We start from the raw sequence: 18,378 nt of genomic DNA, 5'->3' as shown, positions 1-18,378 counted from the left end.
CCCGGGGCCCCCCCCCGCCGTACGGGAGCGGGCTGGGGCGGGCGCGGGGGGAGCAGCCGGGGCTGCGGTTTGGCCGCTGCCTGACTCGAGGCCGGGCCCTTGAGCTCTCTGGGCTTTGCTTTTCCAGGCCGTCCATCACGGTAGTAACGGGGGGGGGGGGGGTCTGCAGCAGCTCCGGGGGCTGGCCCGGCCTTGCGAAGCGTTGTGTGAGTACCGGTGCCCGATGCCTGCGCCTTGTTTCAGCCCTTGGGCCGCTTCCCTCTCCGGTGCGGGCGGTCATCCATCCCTCTTCGGCCCGCGGAGATGGTCTGCATTCTCCGCAACGCTGGCGGGTGCTGTGCTCGGCTGCTCGTCAGTGAGAAGTGTTCCAGGAGCTGTTTTTAGCCGCGGAAGTAAATAAAAATCCGGTCAGGTGGACCTTTCGTGACAGTACGGGTTGAGTTACGGTGCAATAAGCCCCCGTGCTCTGAGCTTGTGTTTCTGTTTCTCCTCCAAAGCGTAACTGACGCTGCGAGTTAAGGTTTTGTGGGTGCGCAAAAAAGGTTTTGAAATACATTTGTTGTTTTGGGGTTTTTTTAACTACTTGTAGCTATTGTCCGCTGTACATTTAAACAGCGTAAATATTGGGGAACTTGCCAATAAATTTTAGAAGAGGAGCCCACGATACATGCTCCTTCCTTCGTACTACTTTTTAAGTTCTTTGTGTGTGAACAGGAGTTTTTTTCTCCATAGGCTTTGTCTCCTCCTTCCCGAGGCTTCGGTACATGACACCCCAGTGTCTTTGTGTCACAGGGGACGGGGAACAGCCAGCTGAGTGGAGCTGGTTTCTGTTCGTGTGCAAATAAATAACTTTGCTTGCACAAGGGGCGGGAAAGGAAATAAAAGGAAATTGTGGTCACTGGGTGAGCATTAGAAGCTTTAAAGCTACCAGGAACTTGGTGTTTGGAGGGGACTTGGAGATCTGTCGTAGATTATTATAGCTCATTTTCATTCAAAAAGTGTTTTAAAAGGGTACTTTGAGAAGGGACAGCATCCGCTGCTTGACCTACTTTAGCGTCTGTGTGTGTCTGAGCAGCCTACCATCCTGCTGTTTCCCATTCAGATGCTGCAGAAAGTGGCGTTTCCAGCCCGGCACTTGCACACAGCTCTGCGGGAGCAGGGAGAGGGCCGGGGCAGCGCCAAGACGCTGGAGGTGCCACGTGGGCAGGGGAATGCACTCCCTGAGTGGAGGGTGGAGCGTTGAGAAACAGCTGTTTCTCCATCCGGATCCTTTTAATTCCTCCCCCCCAAATCCTATTCGGACACGTCCCTTAGGAAAGGAATCCCGTTTGGATCCCAAGAGTGGTTGGATCTGTCGGAAAAGCCTTTAGGTAAAGGCAGCGTTTGCGGACTCATCCTGCGCTCCAGCCCTGCAGCTGCTCAGCAAAGCCTCCTTAGTGGACACCCCTCCAGTGTGGGATATCGGATGGCTCTTGGCCACCTCTCTCCTTCCTCACCTGAGGCAGTGGTGACAAATAGCACAATGCGGTGTGAAATAGTGTCCCTTCTCAGCTTCCCAGGAAACACTCCTGTGTCCTGTAAGTGTGTTTAACCTATCTGAAACCAGAGCACCATGTGCTTTGTGTGTTATTCCGTTCCTTACCTGCACCTGAGCTCATTTGCTCCACAAAACAGTGGTACTTGTTTAATACTGGCTAACCTGCACGTATAGTAGTAGCTGGCAAGTTTGTGTTTGTTGGGAGAGAAGTCAATATGCTTGTGATTTGTTAACTCTGGTATAATTATGTCCTTTCTTGTGACTGAGCTGGAAATGCTCAGACTTCTCCCTAGGATGGCTGCATCCAGGAGCCGCTGTCTAGCTGGGAGTTGGTAGGAACACAAAGTCCTGGTCTTAGGAAACACTTGACACTTCAGCTGGCGGCTGTGACAGAGAGCAAACAGTTGCAGGATGGCTTTGCATGGCTGTCATGGTCCTGAATGGAGCCATGATCTGTTGGGGAGTGTGGGAGCCGAAGGCGAGGGATCCGCTCAGGCAGCGGTGGCGGCTTCCATGTCAGGAGGAGCAGCGGTTGCCTCCCAGGGTGGGAGCAGTGGGGAAGCGGTGGGGGTGCCCTGCGAGCCATGACGTGCCCCCGATGGAGCCTGTGGAGATGGGGACAGTCAGCTGGTGGGTCACCCACCAAGGTCATCCCTAGTCTGTCCTGGCAGGGCGTGCGCTGACTGTCCCATGTCATCTCCCTTGTTGTGCGTGTGATATTGCTGTAGGTAGATTTTGCCCCCCTGATCTGAGTTGCTGCCCTCTGTGTGCTCATGTTGCCTATCAGCTTGCCTCTTTGTGGTCTTCTTACAGACTTTGATTCAAAGAAGAAAAGAAAAGTGGCAGAAATTTATCAGGCTCTGAACAGCGACCCCATTGACGTGGCTGCGCTCAGGCGGATGGCGATCAGCGAGGGGGGGCTCTTGACAGATGAGATTCGTTGCAAAGTGTGGCCGAAGCTGCTAAGTGTTAATACAGACGACCTGCCCCCTCTTCCAGGTATGGAACAGCCTGGATTCGGGTGCTTTGGAAGAACAGCTCGGTGATCTCTGTGCATGCTAGAGGAAGGATTGCAGAGGTTGAAGCACATGCTTTCTGACCTGTCCTTTCCCTGTGTACGTGGGTCCATTTCCCACCAAGCTCGTGTTCAAAGGGGACTCATGCTGCAGCATGACCACCGCAGCTCTGTGCACTGTATTGTATGTTAAATGGCAGATTTGGAAATACACAACTTCCTAAAAACAACATTTCCTTTGTGCTGTGAGGGTGTTATTATCTTCAGTGACAGTGATGGAAATTAGTTCACTTTGGATGCAGTTGGTGTGGCCCCGAGCAGTTAGCTGGCGTGTGTAAGTTCATTTGCAGCAGAAAGTATCAAACTTAATTTTTGTTGCTCCCATGAAGAGGTGGCTGTGCTGAGGCCTGGCTTGGCCGAAATACTTCCGAGGTGTCCCTTCAAGGCATAGATGAAGCAGTTTGTTGCATGAAGCACATGTGGTGTTTGGTCAGAGCAGAAGCAGGGAAAATGACCTTCCTGATGGGGTACCTGCACGGTTTTTAAACCTCAGCACTGCAGAAGCTCCAAATCCTGTAGCTTTTACAGTCACTGTCCCCAGGACAGATTTTGTTGTTGTTGCTGAATCTGTAGCCATTCAGAAGGTGCATCCCCCCATGTCAGTCAAGAACGAGGTTACGTTAGGTGATCAGAGCTGCTGGAAGACAACATTTAATTTCACATGATTGCATAGATAGTTCAGTGTGTGCCAGCAAATTCTTTTCTCTTCTGTTTTAACTATCTTAGCTACCCGTGGGTGGGGTTTTCTTCTGACTTATTTCTATTTACTAAACTATTCTTTGTGGTCTCCACAGCGTATCGTGCCTTGCTGCTGCTCAGCAAGCTTTGAATTGCACAGCAAAATTGTGGAGCAAAGATGCTTCCAGGAATGCTGGGAATGGTGTCAGTTTAAGCATTTTAACATATGTTGTTTGAAGAAATAGTAGTCTCATTTCCTTGCACTGAAGTGCCGCTAGTGTCAGAATGTGTGGCAGTGCAAGTGAGGGGACAGGGCTGGTGTGTGACGTACGAAAAAGGGGACGTACGATGGGGCGGTGTGTCTGTGCATGCAGCCTCATCCTCCTGCCTTCAGCAGGGTTTCTCCCAGCTCCCTCAGCCAGCTCACTTCCCGGTACCTTTGCACTACTCAGTGTTAATCATGTTCCTCTTTTTCTCAGCAGGAAAGGAGCTGCGAGAGGACAATAAAGATTACCAGCAAGTGTTACTAGACGTGCGGCGATCCCTGCGCCGTTTCCCACCAGGTGAGAGGGGATTGTCTTCTTCCCGCTCTGCGGGGGGATGGTCTGTGCCATGGGGCTCCTCCTGGCTCAGACCTTACTCGGGGGGCTGCAGTAGGTGATGCTCCGTTGCTCCAAGAGCCTGACTTCTAGAAAGCCTTTTCCTTGTGAGCTTACAGCAGCTTCTTCATGCAGTGGAGCCATTCTGCGGCTATCTGTTTCCTTCAGCTGCCTGTGCTACAGCTGTTTTTTGATGTGGATCTTCCAACATTACGCTTCCCCCTGCCCCGCTGACCCCCCCACCAGCAGGCCAGTACCACTGAACAGTTGCAGCGTAGAAAGGCTCGGATCCTGCATGCCCCTCACCTGTTGTGAACTGGGTGAGATTAGGATAGATGGAATGCTTGAGAAATGTACCATTTGCTTCAGTTTATTTTAGACCGTGGTCTAGCTCAGGGGCATGGAAGCAGGTTTGTCAGTGGTTAGAAAAATTTCTGGTGTGAAACAGTCTCAAAATTGGGTTCATGCACCAAATTTAAGAGAACTCTGAACCTTTAGAAGCAAAATGTTTTTGCAGTTGTTTAGTTCTGATGGGTGGCTGCTGCCTTGTTGTGCTATTTATAAAACATTTAATCCAGCAGCGATCTAACTCTGCAGAGCAGTCGTTATTTCTGGCCAGAGTCTGCTTCCCCCTTCTGCTGCTTTTATTTTGTGTAAACAGTTGACTGATTCTCTTTCGAGTGCAGATACTGTGTGCAAGCCTGATTCCTGAAGGGTCTGCTAGTACAGACTTTTTTTGCCCTTGAATGGCAGCCTCCTGCCTATTTTTAGACACATTAGTGAAGCAGGGGAAAAGGAGAACTTTGTCATTGCAGGATCTCCGCTGGGACTTGCTGCTTGGCCTTTGGGCATTTTATCTGTCGACAAGGACTGCCAGAAACTGACTGCAGCTGTGCATGGCAGGAACAATGCTTTTCCTGTGACATCCTGTCCCTAAACACATGTTGTTAGCAGGCGACCAATATAAAGTTGTGGCGATGGAGGCCTCGCAATCTGATGCAGTTGGCTCAGTTTCTGTGAAAATGGGTCCTGTTTAATTTTTTCTAGAACCCCTGGGAAATTAAAAATGATTAAAATGTCCTTAGCAGTGCTGGATGAGCAGCGCAACTCGCTCCCCGCAGCACTGTACAAACATCAGTAAACCCTGCTCCCGTCCTCCACGGCAACTTCCTCGCAGGTAGGGGCACTGCAACTCCAAAGATGAAACAACCTAACAACTGGCTGCCTTCCCCTGGGCCATCAGAGTTTTGGGGCACAGGATTAGAGTTTGGTTTACTTTTTCTGCTAGTTTTACCCCCCTCCCCTTTGCACCACATCCCTTGGGATCAGGCAGGTTGGTAAATGCACAGGTCCTCTCCTTGCATACTGCAGCCGCGCTCGCTCCCATGGCAGGTGTCAGTAGGTGACACAGCCTGTCCCACCGCTGCCTGGTGCTGTCCCCACAGGGATGCCGGATGACCAGAGGGAAGGCTTGCAGGAGGAGCTCATTGATATTATCCTCCACGTCCTCAAGCGCAACCCCCAGCTGCACTACTACCAGGGCTACCATGACATCGTGGTCACCTTCCTCCTGGTGGTGGGTGACAGACTGGCCACGGCTCTGGTGGAAAAGCTCTCGACGCATCATCTCAGGTACTCAGCTCGGCTGGAGATGAGGAGCCACCTGCGTGTCCTCAAGCTGTGGGAACACCTGGGCAGATGGGGCTGGCCTGAAAGGGGAGCCTGGAAGGCAGAGCCTTGGGTTAAGGCCGGCTGCCTGTCATGTCCATACCCAGAGGGGTGCTGTGAGAGAGCAGCGTGACCACACGATAGCACACAGCTTTGCAGGGAGTTGTGCTCTGGGGAGGGGTTAATTGAAGGCTGTCAGTTAATTTGTAGCATCTCTTGAAGTTGAAAAAGCCAATGCACATGCATTATTCATAGTTCTCTGGCCATCTCTGCTGTCAGGGCCTCTCTGGCTCTTGGGGGCTGGCTCAGCACAGTGCCTCCCACTTGCCTTATACAGCCCTGGGCAGTTTTGCACTGAAAGGGTGGTCTGTACAGCCACTGTCCTGAGCCCCTAAGTCAAGTGACTCTCCAATTTGTGCACTGAAATGAGAACAAGCCTTCAGCTGGGGAGTGGTTCGGAGGGATTCTCCTTCCTCTCCCAGACAGGGAGTTAGGTTCTGGGTGCTGGAAAAGCTTTACAGTTCATGCATGCACTGCAGCAAAATAAGAAGCATCAGCTGACACCAGCGTGATTGTCTGGGTCTGGGTTTTCTGTGCAGATCAGCCCTGCATGTCCCAGATAGGTAGGAAGGGGGCTGTCCCAAATAGACAGAATTCCTTGGGGCTGGGGGCCAACCTGCCAGCAAAGCTGTTTGTTGCAAGTATGTTTATTTACATTCTGGCTGCCTCCCTGGAGGGAGAGCTCACTGACATGGTTGCTTGACGGAGCTTCTTTTAAATCTTTCCTCAGGGATTTTATGGACCCAACGATGGATAATACCAAGCACATTTTAAATTACCTGATGCCCATCATAGACCAGGTGAACCCTGAGGTGCATGACTTCATGCAGAGGTACGGTGACCTTCCCTTGGAGCCTCCTAGCTCTCCCCTGCCCATCTCATGTTACTGTTCATGGGACCGTTTGCACCAGCATGTCCCCACCATCACAGTGGCTTCCTCAGAGTGAGTCAACAGCTGACCCACAGCTAATGGTGACAGTCCAAAACCATGTGGCACTCTGATTCTGAGCAAACCCAAACCTACGCTGCCTGTCTTGAAGGGTTTTAAATGGTGTCATCTTCACCCCAGTGGTCCGCTGTCCATATTGGAAAGGCTGGGGGGTTGCAGACGGTGTCATACAAAGCTGCCACAACTGCTTCACATGCCTAGTTTTGTGGCTGCTGTCACCTTCCTGTAGCTTGTTGCTAGTTCTGGGGATAATTCCCAGGTTGTGCAATAGGGACACACAAGTGTAGTCCGGACAGAATAAAGCAGAAGCAGGAAGGTAAGTGGGAAGGTTCAGTACAGGGTCATTTTCTGGGCAATTGTCCCTGTTACGTTTCATGGCCAGGATGTCTTTGGGTACCAAGCTTGATTAGAAACTCCCAGAAGTTAGTAAGCCTTTAGGGTGGAAAGGAACCTGAAAAGCTGACTGTGCTGCAGGACTTCAGGTTTCCTCAGGTCAGTGTGCCAGACAGTGACGTGGTATGTCACATGTTCAGGTTCTCCTGAAAGCAGACCGTTTGGACCTCTAGTGTGGACCCCACAGGATGTGAGATGAGTTCCAGCAGCACTTTGCCTTGGGATTCCATCAGAGGTACAGTTCGTGGATGTGGACTGAGCTCTGAATGTTCTGCCAGTAGCCAGCTCTATCTCCCTTCCTAGCACAGAGGTGCAGTGCAGGGATCGCCCAGGAGTATTTCAGCACTGTTTCCATGCTGCTGGCAGCAGCTGATCTAACAGCACTTTCTCTCTGTGCAGTGCGGAGGTGGGAACCATCTTTGCTCTCAGCTGGCTGATCACCTGGTTTGGGCACGTTTTGTCTGACTTCAGGCACGTCGTGCGATTGTATGACTTCTTCCTGGCTTGCCATCCACTGATGCCCATTTATTTTGCTGCTGTGGTAGGTATCGCCCAGAGTCATAGGGGGGATTAACTGAAGTATTGTAAGGTGCTGGTAGTTTGGAGCTGCAGAGGGGGGCTGGCAAACCCAGTGCTGCTGCTGTCCCCAGCTGCACCCTGCTCTTCAGGGGACCCCGAGGCCAGCAATGTCCTTGGCAATGGCAGAGGGCTGCTAGGATCCAGGATTGCTCAAGGCAGCCTGGGGCTGTCCAGATCTGCAGGCTGTTCCAGTTCAGTGCTGTGGAAGCAGCATAACCTGGTGTTCTTCTCTGCTTTCATGTGGTGGCCCTGCTTCTGGGCACTTGCTTGGGTGCCGGGGAGCTTGTCTGGCTGGGGGCAGCCCTGTGATGTGCATTCATCTGCCCTTTCTCTGATGGGAGGTCCAAACGTTTGAGGGCAAGTCATGGAATCAAGCCCTGCTGAGGTTCTGCCCATGTCTCTGACCCGCCAGTAGCAGGCTGTGCTCAGGAGACCGACCTAACTACCCAGGAAGGGGCTTTCCACAGCCTCAGAGTCTCGGGAAGGGTTTGGCGTTTCTTTTCCCAGACAGGGAGTGCTTTGCTGCGATGTGTCCCCTTGAGGAATGGCAGGTCTTTCAGCTGGAAGTGAAATGTTTTTCTCTTCTGGTTCTGAAGTGAGTGCCAGCGAGGGACAAGGAGTCATCCCCGCTTCCCTGGCTGTCCTCAGTGTTCTCGCTCCTCTCTGCAGATCGTGCTGTATCGGGAGCAGGAAGTTCTGGACTGCGAGTGCGACATGGCCTCTGTCCACCACCTCCTGTCCCAGATCCCACAGGACCTTCCTTACGAGACTCTGATCAGCAGAGCTGGGGACCTTTTTGTCCAATTCCCACCATCCGAACTTGCCAGGGAGGCAGCTCAGCAGCAGGCTGAACGGTGAGTGCAGGGCAGCCCATGTGCACATGTGTTCTGTACATCCTCTTGCCAGGTCTTCCTTCCTCATGAAGATCTTCCTCCCTAGCAGGAGGCTGGTCCCAAAGGCAAGCTGGGGAAACTCCTTGACCCGTTTCTTCTCTTGCAGAACTGCAGCTTCCACTTTTAAGGACTTTGAGTTGGTGTCAGTGCAGCAAAGACCAGACACTGTGTTGAGGCAACGCTTCAGGGAGCGGCTCCGAGGGGAGGAGCGGACAAAATCCATCTTGACAAAGCCAAGGACCAACCGCTTTGTCAAGCTGGCGGTGATGGGGCTGACGGTCGCACTGGGAGCAGCTGCCCTGGCCGTGGTGAAAAGTGCGCTGGAGTGGGCACCCAAGTTTGAACTGCAGATTTTTCCCTGAAGCCAGAGGAAGGGCCTTCCCTGTCACTGTGTCCTTCCCTGGCAGGAAGGGGTGATGTTTGATGAAAGGACGTGTCTGGAAACGACCTGTCTGAAGATTATTTTTTATTCTTGCTGCGTCCCATGACGCTTTTGCCTTTGCAACAGAGACTGATGGGAACCAGCCCAGCAGGATTGTACCCCACACCGACGCTCACCTTGTTTTCTCCTCCCCGTGCAGGAGTGAGCAGGTGGGCACTGCTGCCATCTCGTGAGGAACCGGAGGTATGGATGAGTCAGGCTCTTTAGGCTGTGCACAGGTGACTGTATGAGCAGAGAGCCGTGCATGGACTATGCCGAAACAATCCCACATTCTCTGTTGGGGATAATTAGTGGGAGTGAGGGCAGATCCTCACCTGGAGGAGAGTGTCATGGCAGGGTTTGGCCTGGGTGTGTGCACGTGTAGGGGCGAGGGGCTGTTACACTCCTGAGGAACAGGGCAGCCCTCTGGTTCTGCATCACTCCCCTCTGCAGGCTGCCAGCATGCTCCCCTGTCTGCATTCAGCTTCGCTGGTGGTCCGATCCTTCCCTTTCCTATAGGCAACCTCTGAGTAGAGCCAAACCTTTCACTCCTGCCAGCGCCCTGCCATGAGATTTGTCTCCAGCATGTAACACTCCATGGCTCCTTTTGCTTCCTCATCTTTGCAGCCTGCTCTGTTTACAGAAGAGAAGGGCAGGGGACGGGAGCAGCCCTGTGGAACTGCCAGAGGGAGCTTAGCTCTCAGTTGCTGGGGCTCCTTTGCTGGCAGTAGCACGGTTGTATCTTGGGTCAGCAAGGTGAGAGACGAGTGTCACTCACCCTGCACGAGGTATGTGCTGTCATGTGCCAGGTCACATCACCACAAGTGTTAGCAGCACCATAAAAGCCCGTTGCAGACTTTTTTACAGCTCTGGAAGCAGGCTCTAATGCGGAGAAGGCTTTTTCCACCTTGTGAAACATTTTGTGGTAGGAAGTCTGTCTTAAATCTCCCCCACAAGCTGACCAGACTTCATGGTCACCCCTTGAATAATGCAAATGAGGGAATTTCCCAGAAAGGCCAGCCCCAACCCCCACGTAGCTTCTGTCCCCCCACCCAGTCCCGTTAACAGTCCCAGCACTCCCTGCCCTCTGAGCTAAGCATCAAATTCTAGACAACTCTGTGTCCCACTGAGACAAAGCCAATAGACACTATATGCCTCTACCTCTCCCCTGAGCTGCTAAACCTCCCGCAAGTGCCCTTACCTGTCCCTTATGGCTCCCACCCAGCTCCCCTGACATTGCTGTGTTGTGCCCAAAGCCATCTGTGCCGTGCCCAGGGGCTGCACACCTGAAAATCAGGTGTTGGTTGAAGAGTTACAGATTTCTGGATAGGGAAGAAAACTCGTGCCCTGCAAGACTCAGCACCCTCCTGTCCCAACCCCCTGCCTGTTGGTTCATAACTGCCTCTGGGTAAGTTCTGGTTTGCCCTGTGGGCCCTTGCTCTCAGAGGGGCCATGCCTTTCTGGCCGGAGCGTGTGTGGGCAGTCATCACGCCTGACCTGTGTTTCCATAAAGCTCTGAGCAGAGGAGTTTCCTTTGCCTCTGCAGGCTGAAATCCGGAACGTGTGAATCTGCTCTCACGCAGGCAGGCCGGCGAGACCTGTTCCCTCTGCCGCTCACTGGTGCCAGCGGCTGGCTCGTGCCAGGGCTGTCTGTGCCATTGGTGAGAGCCGGGGGCTGCTCACGGGTCTCCTCTCCCAGCACAGTTGAAGGCAGAGCTTGTTTCTGGCCCCTCAACACCTCCCCGGGGCAGCAGCGGTGTGGGGCAGAGGGCTGCGTGATTTAGCACTTTAGAAACTTGTGGTGCAGGAGAGTCTGTGGTGACCTGGGGATGCTGCCGGAGGTCCCAGGACCCCTCTGTACACTCCCCCACTGCCCTGAAGGAGGGGATGGCTGGAGTCCCCCCACTGGGGGGGAAGCCCCTGCAGCCCCCCCGCTCTCTGGCCATGATGCACTTTAGTTCTTGCATTGTCCCCAGGGGAGGAAGGGCCTGGGAGGAGGTGGTTGCTTCGGGTGCTTCAGTTACTCTGTACAAAGACTTATACGTACCCGTGTAAATGCAGATTTGTACAAACCCTATAACTGTAAAATAAACAGTTACTAAACACGCTTCCTTCCCTCCCCCTGTGCCGGCAGAGGCCGTGGCATGGGGCCGGGGGTGCCAGATCTGCTCTCGTGGCACCCTGTGGCCCAGAGCTGGCACATCCCCGCAGCGGCCACGCCAGCTCTGCAGTCACCGACCCGCGTGGCCTCACACCCGGCAGCCCCGTGGGAAGAGAAGCGGGAGCGGAGCCAAATGGCTCTTGCGTGCCCCGGTTGCTGTTCTCCTTCCATCTGCCTACCTTTGGTTAAACGCCAGGACTTGCATGTGCCGTCGGCTCTCTGGGGTGTCCCCCCCCCATCAATGGCACGGTGGGCAGAGCAGGGCTGGAAATAGCCTGACCTCCCGGCCCCTTTTGCACCCTGGGCCGGGCGCCTGGCTGCAGGAGGAGATTCTGGGCATGGTGCCCATCGGCAGAGGCCCGGCCATCACCACTTCCCCCGTCCAGTAACTGGGCACGCTCCGGTGAGCCGGTGTGACGCAGCCACCTTCCCCGGGCTGGGAACGGGCTTTGCTGGGTGGCATGAGGCTGGCGGCCGTGTTTACTGGATCGGGCTGGGGCTATTTTTAGTTTCCTGTGGCTTCCTTTCCGGGACCAATTTTCTCAATAGTGCTCAAAGCCCTTTGGGAGGGAGGCCTGCAAGCTGTGGAGGGCTGCTGGGGGCTCAGCGGGGTTTGGGGGGACAGAGGGCAGGCAGGGCTAGGGTTTTACAGCAGAGGGAAGCCTGGAGAGCCAGCAAAGCGCTGTTCCTTGCACCATGTGCCTGTTACTGTGTTAATATGATGCCCAGCTCTGGCACACTGCTGGGGTGGGTGCCGTCCCTGGAACCCTGGGCAGCTGCAGCCTATTTGGGACTCAGCAGAGAGAACAGCCCACAGGGAAATGTCACACGTCTTTTATTTACCCAAAAAGAGCACAAATGGGGAAACGGTGGTCTGGGTCCCTCCCAGCTGTGGATGCAGCCTGGCATGCTGTGCATGTGCAGGCTGGGCATAGCTTGGCACGGCTCAGCGCCATGCTGAGGGCAGGGGCCACGGCTGTGTTTCCCCCACCCTGTGCCTGCTCTTGGCCATCACAGCTTTGCCGGTGGCACGGTCTCCCGGTCTCTGAAGGCACAAGGTCGGGCACCCGGAGCTGACGGCACACACGGAGCCCTCCCAGCAGCATCCCGGTCCAGGCAGCCACATTCTGCCACAGCCACCAGCTGCACTCCTGGATACCTCGGCTCTCAGGCCTTGGAGCCATCTTCTTCCTCTCCTGCTTGTCGGCACCTCCGGGCACTTAACTGTGCAGCTCTTCCTCCACACCCTCCTCAAGGAGCAGTTGCCCACACTGGAGAGTGCAGGGTACCCATACCTGGCGGTTGTTCTTGGCCTCGGTGGAGCCGTGCACGGTGCGGCAGGAGCAGCCCCCGTCCCGCAGCTCCAGCAGGACATACGGCCCGATCCGCCGCGGCCGGCAGTCCGGGGTCACCGTGCGTGGGGACAGCACAAGGGGCTGGGGGCCTGGGGGCTTCGGCCTCGCCAGCTCAGGGCTGTCCTGGGGCTCTTCTAGCTGCTTCCACTAGGCTGGATCCAGGCTGGGCTTGGTGGTCACCTGCTCCCATCCCATCCCGTTCCTCCAGGATGCCGCTGTAAGCCCAACTGCAACATCCCAGCCTGGCCCAGCTCCCCTGCCTGCCCTGCCCGCCTCCCCTGCCCCACCACCCTCCCCGTGCATGACCAGTATCAGCACCTGAAGACGAGCCCTTCTCCCACTCCCCATACCCCCCTCGCCCTCCCACCTTGGTCCCCAGCTGAGGGGACTGCTGCCCCTCTCCTGCTGTGCCCGAGCCCAGCTGGTGTGACTGGATCCAGCCCAGGGTTACTGGAGGAGCTGCTGGGTGCTGCCAGCCAGGTCCCTCCACCCTGGCTCTGCCATGGCATGGTCATGCAGGATGTGCCAGCGTGTCAGGCCACCGGCTGTGCCGGTCCACAGGAGCAGCTTGGCTTTCTCAAGGACATAGGGCCAGATTTTGGGCCCCTGGCACCCCCATGGTGCCTGCTGCAGCCGGCCCGTGCCAGCAGTGGGTGGATGCCCCCAGGGTCATGCTGGCCAGGGATGCAGGGTGCGCTGCACAACGCCTGCGTATTGCAACACATGGGTTGCTGCAGGGTGATAAAAGGCCCTGGCGGGTCCCAGCCTCGGGGAGACATGCCACAGGAACCTCTCCGCACCAGGGAGCGCGGGCAGCCCCGGGGTGAGCGGCAGCAATGCCCCTGGGGGCTTCAGGTGGTCTCTGCCCCGAGTGATGCTGGTTCCTTAGCACTGCCCGCTGGTGCAGCGAGGACCCTCCTGCCCAGATGCAGCAGCACCCTGGGGTGCAGGGGTGTCCCAGGGGAGCTGAGATGGTGGTGGCCAAGGCAGGAGGTGCACGGGGCTGTGACGGGCTGGCAGGAGAGGGCATGTGGCCCCACGTGCCCCCCGGGTGCCCACCGCTGTGCTCGGCCACCAGCAACAGCCTCCAACAGGGAAACTGGGCCAGATAGTTTCGTTCCCAGGTTCTGATACGATTCCACGCCAAATCGAATGAGGTGCTGCCGGCGGCGGTGGCTGCCACGCAAAAACCCGGCGCTCGCAGGGTTTCTGACGCAGACACAGCAACGGCCACCGAGCCGCCAGCGAAGGGATTTCTCGGCATCTTTAGTGAGCAGTGGCAGCTGTGGAAGCCGAGGTGCGGGGGCCGCAGGGTGGGGGGGACGATGGGACGTGGCAGCTATGCCAGGACTGAGCCAGATGCTCTGCAGCGCCCACCGCAAACCAGCTCCAGGTGATCCAGCCGGCTCCCGGGGTGCAGCACGGCTTGGCCCCGTGCCGGGCATCACCCGTCGCCTCCCCGGCCTTAGGTGTCCCACCGGGGCTGGACACCATGAACGCGGGAGAAGCCGAAGGACATCGCCGTTCCCGCTGGGGCAAAGGTGGTGGGGGACCGTGGCGGGGGGCTGCCGCACAGGATGGGCGAGAGCTGCTGCTCCTCTTCCCGGGGGCGACGCGGGGCCAGCGCGCAGGAGAGGAGCCCGATGGCACCCAGCGCCCCGGCCGCCACGCACAGCGCCATGCCCACCAGCCGGCACATCCCCAGCGCGTGGTTGTACCGCACTGCCTGCACGTCCAGCACAACGAATTCCTCCTCCCCGATCCCTTCCAGCTTCGGGGGCACCAGGGAGACGGCAGCCAGTGCAGTGGCCCCCACGAGCAGGAACAGGGTCCCCGTGGAGAGGCTCACCTGGGGACAGGGCCACCCAAATGTCGTGGGGGGATGCACCCTGCACAGGATGCAGGCAGGGGGTGCATCTCCAGGGGGAGGTGGGAGGAAGGGTTTTCAGGGTCTCTTACCTTCCAGATGAGTGGGGCCCAGGCTCCATGGGGTGAGGATCCATCCCCATCCCCGTCAGGGCTGGCCCCGGTGCAGTCCTCGTAGAAGAGGTGGAGGTAGGAGCGGACGCCGTACCACTTCCCCTGCACCACGCTGGGCCCGCGGCCGCAGCTGCAGTCCGGCTCACGGGTGGGCATCGGGCCTGGGGGGGCACAGGGGGGCTGGGACGGGCTGTGGGGAGGGCGACAGGACCCTGGGACCCACAGCCACTGCCCTCCTGCAGCTGCAGCACCCGTGGGGCTGAGTTGGCTCCTGCCCTCGCCCCGGGGTGCAGGGTGGAGGACAGGGCATCAGTGCTGGATGCATGCAGGGGCTACTGCCTGTTTTGGGGATCACCAAGAGGGACCCCAAGAGCTGGCCCCCCCAGGGCTCTGTCTTGGCCACCAGGACCCAGCCAGGGCAGCGAGGCTGAGGCCACATCCTGGGGGTGACCGAGAGCATCGCTGCCCTTATCCCAGTGGGGCTTCCACATGGGATGGAGGAAGGGAATCCCCCTGCACCACGGCGACCTGCCCATCCTGGGCCGGATCCAGACCCGGCACAGCCCCAGCACGGCTCCCGCCGCCGTGTTGGCAGGATCAGGCCCAACATCAGGCCATCCGCAGCCACCCAATCGCCGGCGATGGGGAAGGAGGGGCGGTGGCAGGGAGGGATGCAGCCACCTTTGGGGTGGCCGAGGGGCCGCTGCTTCGTGGGGATGCGAGGACACGGCCACCCCGCTGCGGGGATGGGGCTACTGCGTCCCCTCCCTGCCACCTGCCATGGGGTATTGCCATGGGAACTGCCTGCTCAGCCCTTGCCAGGGCGGCCCCGCAGCCTGGCGTGTGCGTGGGGATGTGTGCGGAATGTCAGCCCGGAGGAGGGCGAGGAGGGGGGAACCGGGACCCTTTCGGTGCCGGTCGCGGCACTGAACAAAGCCCTGCGCCAGAGAGGCCTCGCAGGGGGTGGCAAACGTGCTGCCCGCGGGACTGGCTGTCCCCCAGTACATCGCCAGCCCCTCTGCCCCAGTCTGGGTGTCCCCGGAACTGGGGACATGTTTGTCCCTCCGTCCTCACGCAGCAGCAGGGCCCTTCTTGCATGCAGGGGTCTGGGGGAGTCCCAGCCTGGTGCTGCCACAGTTTGGAGAGGGGGGGGCTTACCCTGGGGACGACCCTGCTGTGTCCCTGGTGCCCATCACTTTACCCCCCCCAAGGCTGCCCTCATCCTCATCCCCCCATGTGTCCCCATATAGGCTCACCCCTGCCCACACCCCTGCCCCCCCCAAGCCCTGCCTGCTCCCCACTTACCTCTGGGGGGCAGATGCCTTAGCACATCCTTCCCCGTCCCAGTGCTGTCCCCAACAACAGTCCTTCTCCTGTCCTTGTGTCCGGGAGGGATCCCACGGCACCGTCCACTGGTGGGCAGCCAGCACCCGGCTTCAACGTCCTCCTCCCAGGGACTTGGGGTGGGGATGGCAGGGGGGGCTGTGCCGGGGCTGGGGGGGGAACGGGCAGAGCAGGTCCCTGCTGCCAGGCCAGGAGCTGCCTCTGCCTGTGGAGCCAGCACAGATGCTGCGTGCGGCCGCTGTGCGTGACTCAGAGCCAGACCGGCAGCGGCGTGCGCACGTGCCTGCGCGGGCAGTGCCAAATACCGGGCACCCAGCCCCGCGTGGCCCCGGGCCGGTGGCAAGGTCAGGAGGGCAGCGGTGATGGCCGGCGAGCCGAGCCAGACCGATGGGCCTCCCTGCTCCTGGTTGAGCCAGGCAGTGTCCTGCAGCCGGGGGGGTCTGTGCCGTCGTGCCGGAGCATCGCTGCCCCCGCAGCTTTGGGGCACCCCAGAGCCCAGGGCGGTGCTGGGTGTTGTCCCAGAGGCGGTGCAGCCGTGTGCTTCCATGGGGCTGGGGGGTCACTGAAGCATGGCCACCCCCTCCGGACGCCTCCACCCTCCCTGGGCACAGCCAGGTCCCCAGCATCGCGGCGGGAGGGGCTGGTGGTACCCAGTACCCAAGGATGCTCCGGGCTCCCCTTGTTGCCGTGGCAACAGCGATGGACGGGGGGGGGGGGGGGGGGGGGATGTGTGTGTGTGTGTGACGCAAGCATCGTGTGCCCCCCGGGCCCCCCCCCCCGAGCCCTCCTGCGGGGCTGGATTAGGCCCCCCCAGCCCCCGAGTGGAGCTGACGGTGCCGTGGGGCTGCGCGTGCACAGAGCAGACACAGCACACGCGTGCACAGCACGCGGCACGTGTGGACACGTGCAGAGCCCACGCATGCATGAAGCACATGTGTGCACAGCGCGGGCATATGCACACACACACAGGCACGCTGTGCATCCACACACCACACACCCAGACCGTGCACACGTGTGCAGCCCGCACACACACGCACGGGGTGCGGGCACACACCCCGCACGCCAAGCGGGTGCTTACACACGTGCAGGGAGATGCACACACACGCACATGCGTGCACACACAGAGACATGCACGCTCACACCCCCCCAGCAGCGTGGCACTGCTCCCAGGGGACATCCAGCCTGCTCCCCAGGGAATGGTCGGTGTGGGAGCCCATGGGAACTGGGGCTCAGAGTGGGAGCCCGTGGACCAAGGTGGGAGCTGACATGCCTGTGAGCTGGGTGCTGGGTGCTGGCTGCTGGGAACCCCACATCCCCCTGGAAGCCCCGCATCCCCCAGGAACGCTGCATCCCCCAGCAAACCCTGCATCTCCCTGGGAACCCCGCATCCCCCAGCAAACCCCACATCCCCCTGGGAACCCCACATCCCCCTGGGAGGAGCGAGGCGCGCAGGAGGAGCTGGAGCCGTGGGCAGCAGACCAACACACTTTATTCCATAGTCACAACAGTCAGGATAACCATTAGCCGAGCTTCCGCAGAGCCAGAGCCGGCCGCTTCGCACCCCCCCGCCGGGACGGGACAGGGGGCCGGGGCTGCCCCTCAGCTAAAAGCCTATTTCTCCAAGACAACAGATACAGGAACCCTTCACTAACACAACACTACAAAGGTGACCCCGAGCGCTGGTGCCCATCCACAGGCTGCGCTGGGGCCCCGCCGGCTCCGGGGGCCCCCGGCCCGCTTGGCCGCCGCCGGGGCGGCTTCTTCCTGAGAGAGGTTTGGTTTATTTTTATTATTCATTTATTTTATTTATTATTATTATTATTATTCGCTTTGTCTCTAGTGATGACGGGATGTCGCACGCACACACGCTCGCACACGCATGCCAGCCAGCACCGGGCAGCAGGGAGGCGGGGGGCGCAGCGGGAGGGGGCCGCACGCTGGGGGGGGTCTCTAAGCACTACAACCACACGGCACAGAAAATCCACCACTGTCCACAACGGTTCCCCCCCGGATAAACAAACCCAGCGAGTCTCGAGGAGGGGGCAGGAGGGGGACGGGGACGGGGACGAAGCGGATGGTGTTGTGCTTGCGGCCGGGGTGGGGGGGACGACCCCGGCTCTGGCTCCGGTTCTGGCGCTGACCCAGAACCTGCTCCTGAGGAAATGTTTCGCCTGACAGTCCGTGGAGGGAGTGCCCCAGCCCACGGGTGATGCACGGCACCCAGGGGACTGACCGGGACCCCGGGCTGCCCGTGTCCCTGCTGGAAACAGGAGATGCAGCCCCAAGTTCCAGGGCTGGCAGAGCACACGTATGATGCGAGACCCTCACCGTGGCCTCAGGCCCTGCAGGTACTTGGGGGCTTTGGCTTCCCCATGGATGGGGATGGAGGGCGGGCGGCCGGCAGCCTCGGCGCCTTTCCCGAGCGCCCCTGGCTGCGCGCTCCCCGAGAAGGCACCGAGGTGCTGGGCGAGATCTGTGCGCGTCGGAGAGCCCCGGGGGGCCACAGGACCCCACGGGAACCCCAAACCTGGTTCACGCGTGGGAGGGGGCTTGGGGTGCTCCTGGCGTGGGGGGTGGGAAGGCAGAGGCCCCCCCCCCGGAGCGGCGGTGAGGTGGGAGCAGGCTGCCGGCATCGCGGCTGGCCCGGCGCTTATTTGGCTTTTCCACCTTGGCTGGGGCTGGGTCC

The 18,378-nt window shown here is 58.7% G+C and overlaps 2 protein-coding genes across 4 annotated transcripts; one reads left to right on the top strand and one right to left on the bottom strand.

The window, feature by feature from the left end:
- The first annotated feature begins 577 nt into the window (after nucleotides 1–577).
- Nucleotides 578–10,859, top strand: TBC1D20 (TBC1 domain family, member 20). 3 transcript variants are annotated; one of them, XM_010569413.1, is made up of 8 exons: nucleotides 578–1,577; nucleotides 2,351–2,536; nucleotides 3,773–3,853; nucleotides 5,335–5,521; nucleotides 6,348–6,560; nucleotides 7,359–7,500; nucleotides 8,208–8,392; nucleotides 8,538–10,859. In XM_010569413.1, the coding sequence occupies exons 1-8, from the start codon at nucleotides 1,466–1,468 to the stop codon at nucleotides 8,791–8,793; spliced, it is 1,362 nt and encodes a 453-aa protein (XP_010567715.1). In that variant the 5' UTR covers nucleotides 578–1,465; the 3' UTR covers nucleotides 8,794–10,859. The 3 variants fall into 3 exon arrangements, with proteins under 3 accessions (XP_010567715.1, XP_010567716.1, XP_010567717.1); XM_010569414.1 differs by having other exon boundaries at nucleotides 581–1,577; nucleotides 6,348–6,449; XM_010569415.1 differs by lacking the exons at nucleotides 578–1,577; nucleotides 2,351–2,536 and having other exon boundaries at nucleotides 3,789–3,853; nucleotides 5,261–5,521.
- A 2,974-nt stretch (nucleotides 10,860–13,833) lies between these two features.
- NRSN2 (neurensin 2) lies at nucleotides 13,834–14,504 on the bottom strand. The gene is made up of 2 exons (XM_010569751.1): nucleotides 14,328–14,504; nucleotides 13,834–14,217 (listed from the first exon to the last, which is right to left on the bottom strand). Exons 1-2 carry the CDS (start codon nucleotides 14,502–14,504, stop codon nucleotides 13,834–13,836), a joined length of 561 nt encoding a protein of 186 aa, XP_010568053.1.
- Nucleotides 14,505–18,378: the final 3,874 nt, after the last annotated feature.

The sequence above is a fragment of the Haliaeetus leucocephalus genome, unplaced genomic scaffold, assembly GCF_000737465.1.
Source record: "Haliaeetus leucocephalus isolate CR32 unplaced genomic scaffold, Haliaeetus_leucocephalus-4.0 Scaffold273, whole genome shotgun sequence".
NCBI classification, from domain to species: domain Eukaryota; kingdom Metazoa; phylum Chordata; class Aves; order Accipitriformes; family Accipitridae; genus Haliaeetus; species Haliaeetus leucocephalus.
The sequence above is the reverse complement of the archived record's forward strand: the minus strand, read 5'-3'. Positions and strand labels throughout refer to the sequence as shown.